At 37.8% G+C, this 6,000-nt stretch overlaps 1 protein-coding gene across 1 annotated transcript in view; it reads right to left on the bottom strand.

Annotated features, from left to right (window-relative positions):
• cdadc1 (cytidine and dCMP deaminase domain containing 1) overlaps positions 1-5,662 on the bottom strand; it is a gene marked incomplete at its 3' end in the record, with an annotated part of 28,587 nt that extends 22,925 nt beyond the window's left edge. Inside the window, 3 exon segments of the mRNA NM_001007448.1 lie at positions 1,946-2,123; positions 3,503-3,603; positions 5,499-5,662. Coding sequence (NP_001007449.1) covers positions 1,946-2,123; positions 3,503-3,603; positions 5,499-5,619 — 400 coding nt within the window. The 5' untranslated portion in view covers positions 5,620-5,662.
• Between the last annotated feature and the right edge of the window lie 338 nt (positions 5,663-6,000).

Raw genomic sequence — 6,000 nt, forward strand, 5'->3', positions numbered from 1 at the left:
GGTGCCAGCAACCAAAGTTTTTCAAAATATCTTCTTCTGTGCTCAGAAGAAGACAGAAACTGAGACATTTTTTTAAATCACATGAGAGAGAGTAAATGATGAGGCAATACTTGTTTTTGAGTCAACTATCCCTTTAATGTTTTTGAGGTAAACATAACCATTCAAAGGTTTGGAGTTAGTAAGAAGGATAAGACAAGCACTAAAGTGATCAAAAATAATGGTAAGCACATTTAAAATAGCACCAAACATTATGATTTCAAAACAAGTGTTGTTAACATTGGTTTTCACCATTTATGATAACCAGCTGAGTGAGCACCAATAACAACTGAGCAACAAAAAATCAATTCATCTTTATTTCTACAGCACTTTTACAGTGTAGATTGTGTCAAAGCACTTTAACGTAGAAAAAGCCCTAGTAGATTGAAACTGCGTCAGTCCAGTTTTCAGAGTTGCAGTTCAGTGTAATCATATTAGAATGATTTCTGATTCATCATGTGATCCTTTAGGCTGCAGCAATGATGCTAAAAACTCAGCTTTGCCATCACAAGAATCAATTACATTAGATTACATTATGGACAAATATGTCTTCTCCAAGCCAGTGTTTTCGCTCTCTCTCACTGTTTAAAGGTCCCATAAAGGGCTTAGAAATGTGCATTTTCTATTCGATGTTTGACGTTATCTCAACTGGAAAACAAAAAGAGGGTGGGATATAGATTAGCTCCTCCCCTTTAAAAAAACTGCCAATAGCTTTTTGTTTTAATCACTGCCAGTGAGAGTGGTTAAGCTCAAGCCCATCAAATGAAAAGCAAATGAAAAGCGTATTCAAGGGGGCGGGGCATGTCAGATACTAGAGAGCATTTGATTGGTCAAGATTTGATGATAAACTGAAGTATGAGCTGACGTGAATCAAATCGTTTATCCATTTAGGCAGAAGTGACAAACTGCAAGCTTTGGATGCTTATACTAGTTTTATATCATCTAAATGCAAATTTTGGCACACTCAAGCTAATAGATTTTCTTAAAACCTGAGATGCCTAAAGTAAGGCCCGTGGGCCAAAGTTGGCCCATTGTAACATCTGATTTGGCCCACCATCCCACCTGAGAAGAGAGTGACAGTGCATTCACACAGGGCTTCAGTTTCAATGCTTGACCGAGTCCGTGTCTGAAGTTGGGGCTGATGCGATCGTCATATCAGCATCAGCCAATGAAATTAGACCGCAATCGGCTACTGTCTGAGCTGGGGTATTTGCATAAAGTGATCTGATTGGCTGACACTTCCGTTGGCACTTGAAAAGTAAAGAAATTCCTAACTTATGCAGCAAGCAACGCACTGAAGCAGTGCCGACAGACCCACAATTCAGTTCGGCAACGCTTGATGTCACTCATTCAAAGTGAATGGGAAGCATTGACGCTGACGTCCTGTGTGAATGGGGTGAATGCCTTTAAAAGAGATCGTCATTTTTAATTTGACGAAGCATATTTTTGTTTGTTTGTTTGTTTTATTTCTGAGCTACAAAAAAGAAAACTGAAATTAAATGTTCCAATTAAATGTTGTAAACAGGGTGTCCATGAGGTCTTAAAAAGTATTCAAAGTTGATAAATCAATTTTGAGAAAATTAAGGCCCTTTTTAGGTATTACAAATTTTAATTGTGTTTTTATGAGGTCTTCAATTTAGTTTAAGTATTGTCCAAAGTGTTTGACTCCAAAAAAAGCATATATATTTATTTTCCTCCTAATATTAACAACAGCGTACTCGATCCACGCGATTGGTTCAGGCCGAGGCGTATCCGGCCATTCTCCTCCGCCTGGGTGATGTCACGTAATTTGCGACAAACGAATGACTGAATGAATTGAAGGTCTTTATTAAATTGTGACTTGACAGCAGACTGTCATTAAACCTCAATATTGTACTAACGTTGAGTGTGCAAAAACCAGTCCTCTCACCATTGATGAGCATCTTCAGGCATGTTGAACAGGGTTTTCTGGAGAAGTAGAGCTCACAGCTCTTCAGTCTGGGTCCATGTTTGACCACAGCCACCTGTCCTGCGTGTAACTGAGCACTGGAGCAATGCAGACCCAAAACTCTGCACTCGTGGACCACCACAAGACCACTGACTCCAGCCTGCATACAGACAAAGACCCCACATTATACACTGCTCGCAAACATGATACGCTGCTAACATAATATTACAGTCCCGGTCTCATGATTAGAAAAATGATCATTTACTCAAATAGATTTCATCTGGTTAGTTTGTTTATAACCAAAACCTTAACCCACCAATAACACTGATCAATCCTAAGGCAGGCTGTGCTTATATTTACTTACTATTTTCGTCAAAAATTGATATTTATGTTCGTTTTGAGTTTCATTTTTCTGTTGAACACAAAAGAAGATATTTCAAGGAATGCTGTGAACCATAGTTTTCCATAGTTATTGTTTTTTTCCTACAATGAAAGTCAATGATTACCAGTTACCAACATTTTTTAACTTTTAAAGGAACACAGCATACTTTAAGATATTTAAAAAAGGTTATTTATTCATAACCTACGATAAATAAGTTCATTTACAATAATGATAAATAAGGTTCCAACATTCCTCAAAATATCTTATTTTGTGTTCAACAGAAAAATGAAACTCGTAAAGCTTTTGAACAAACTGATGGTGATCCGTCTCCTCAAACTGATAAGCATAATAATTCATTCGGGATCAGACACACATGACAGAGATGCTCATTTACAGCCTTTCCGGAGTCATTATTCAAACAAAAGGTTTCTACTGTAGTTTAGCGTATTTTCTGGTATTTATAATATGATTTACAACACTTTGTTCATGAACAGTAGAGCAGTGTTTCCCAACCCTGTTCCTGAAGGTACACCAACAATACACATTTTATACCTCTCACTATTCAAACACACCTGAATCCACTCGTCAGAAGGTTAGAAGAGACTCGAAGCCTGAAATGAATGTGTCAGATAAGGGAGACATCCAAAATATGGACTGTTGGTGTACCTCCAGGAACAAGGTTGGGAAACACTGTGCATACTATTGTACTAAATCCTGCAGTATAATTTAGATTCACTACTGTAACCTGTTGTGTATTCTAGTAGTACGCTATTTAGAGAATATTTTGTACAGTTTAAGGTTAACTTGTTTATATCAACATAGTTATATCTTTACCACAGTAACAACAGAAATACCACAGCAGATCAATTAAAGTACTTTAAAATACTACAGTATGTTTTCAACATTTTAAAATAGCTTTTGAAGCAAACTTGCCATTGGTTTAGAGCAATGCTCTCAAATTCAATTCCTGGAAGGCCACAGCTCTGCACATTTTAGCTACAACCACCTCCAACTTACTCCTGCTTAATTGTCTCTAGTAGTCATGAACACCTTGATTAGTTGGATTGGTTATGTTTGATTAGGGTTGGAGCTAAACTGTGGCCCTCCAGAAATCCAGTTTGAGACCCATGGTTTAGCGGGAATGTAAATATGCCTACAGCATCGTTTTCTTGTTGACAGGCTTCTCTCTTTGGGAAAAGCTCCATCCATAGACTCAACAGTGTGAAGAGGTTGGCTTTGGATAGTCGAGGCCCCTGACCTGCAATATAGCACAGGAATCATGTTATTAGATTCTGATTAAATAAAAAAACAGCTGCTAAACTACAGAAGTCACATTTGCAGCGTTGTGTGAGAGAGATGTGGAATACAGTTAAGAGTCAGTGAAAATCAGAAGATATACAAATAATCAGAAAACAATATTTATTCAGTCCAATAATAATATTAATAATAATAATAATAATAGACCCTTTAGCAAGAACGCCAAATTTGCATAAATCAAATGGCATAAATAATATGATATCAGCCAATATTATTTCAAACAACTAATATTTTAAGTGTCTATAGGCAGAATGGTTTCATGTTTAATTTCCTTTATTTGACACAATGAGCACATTGTTACAACACTAGTACACCAAATTTAAAATCATATCCATTATAAATGCTTTATTATTATCCCTGTCATCATTACGACATTATATTTAAGCAATGACTGAAAATCTGAATTAAGAATAAGGTTTCATTAGTTCATGTTAGTTAATGTATTTCCTAACATGAACAATACAGTAACAATAAATTCATTCATTAATAGTTCTCACCATGTATTAATGGTAACAAGCACAACTTTGCTTTTAAATAATGCATTAATAACTATGACTAAAAACTATGATTAAAATGCAGCACAAGTGTTGCTCATTTGTTAATTTGCGTACATTAAATAACATTAGCCTACCTAAAGGAACTTTATTGTAAAGTACTTTATTAGGTACACCTGTCTAACTGCTCGTCAATGCAAACTTCAAATCAGCCGATCACATGGCAGCAACTCAATGCATTTAGGCATGTAGACAAGGTCAAGACGAACTGCTGCAGTTCAGACAGAGCATCAGAATGGGGAAGAAAGGTGATTAAAGTGACTTTGAACGTGGCATGTTTGTTGGTGCCAGACAGGCTGGTCTGAGTATTTCAGAAACTGCTAATCTACTAGTATTTTTATGCACAATCATCTCTAGGGTTTACAGAGAGTGGTCAGAAGAAGAGAAATATCCAGTGCCAGAGGTCAGAGAAGAATGGCCAGACTGGTTCCAGCTGATAGAAAGGCAACAGTAACTCAAATAACCATTCGTTACAACCGAGGTATGCAGAAGAGCATCTCTGAATGCACAACATCCAACCTTGGGGCGGATGGGCTACAGCACCAGGTGCCACTCCTGTCAGCTAAGAACAGAAAACTAGGGCTACAATCTATCTTCTGATGGCTACTTCCAGCAGGACAAGGCGCCACGTCATAAAGCATGAAACATCTCAAGACTGGTCTCAGGATCATTTCTCTGGTTTCTTATTTCATGAAAACGAGTTCACTGTACTCAAATGGCCACCGCAGTCACCAGATCTGAATCCAATTGAGCACGTTTGGGATGTGGTGAACTGGGAGATTCACATCATGGATGTGCAGCTGACAAATCTGCAGCAACTGTGATGCTATCATGTCTATATGCACCAAAATCTCAGGAATATTTTCAGAGTACCTTGTTGAATCTACCCAACGAAGGATTGGGGCAGTTCTAAGGGCAAAAGGGGGTCCAACCTGTTACTAGTAAGGTGTCTCTAATAAAGTGGCCAGTGAGTGTACACACATAAGTACAATATACATAAAATCAGTGCCTATTTTTATTAACCTTGCAAGTTTTTTTATTGTGCAAAAAGCAAAATAATAATAATAATAATTATACGACGGTCTTTATAAGAAAACTGCTTGAACAGAATCAGACCCACACTTCGTATTATAAGAGCATTTACAGTATCGAATTAGTCTTGAAATTAAGTTCAAATTAAATTTCCTGGTTGAAAACACAACTTGTTATTGGAGTTATATCCTCTGGGGTCCGGATACTATAAGAACACACACACATACTGACAGGCTAACGTTAATCTAACCTTGTACTTTGGCATCAGTCTGTACTCCGGTTTCCCGGACATTGCGGGCGTCGTCGCCGTTCGGAATCGATCTGTTCCCGTCGGACTCCCGGTGAGACCTCCAGCTGTTTGATTCCGCCATTCAAACACGATCAACATTGACCTGTCATTGACTAAACAGACACAACAACAACAGTCAGTCCACCTTCATGCTGTCCTCTTCCTATTTGCGCTGACGTCACGAGTGGGCGGGGTCTTTCCGAAAGGATCTCCTGTTCTGATCTGGTTCCGATTCCTCAGAAATGTGATTGCCTTCCAGAATATTTAGAAAGACTCAAACAAACACCACACCACGAGTTTATCACTTCAAAGACATGTATAGTGAGCTTAACTGCAGCTTTAATTTTCTGCAAGAAAAAACTATTTATAATTCAACCCAAAGACATGATACCATTTATTTACCCTTTGTTTTAAACCTTTTTTCAGCTCTGTTAAACATAAAAGATGTTGTGAAGAAAGCTGG

Source organism: Danio rerio, chromosome 1, assembly GCF_052040795.2.
Source record: "Danio rerio strain M-AB ecotype USA chromosome 1, GRCz13ab, whole genome shotgun sequence".
In the NCBI taxonomy this organism is placed as follows: domain Eukaryota; kingdom Metazoa; phylum Chordata; class Actinopteri; order Cypriniformes; family Danionidae; genus Danio; species Danio rerio.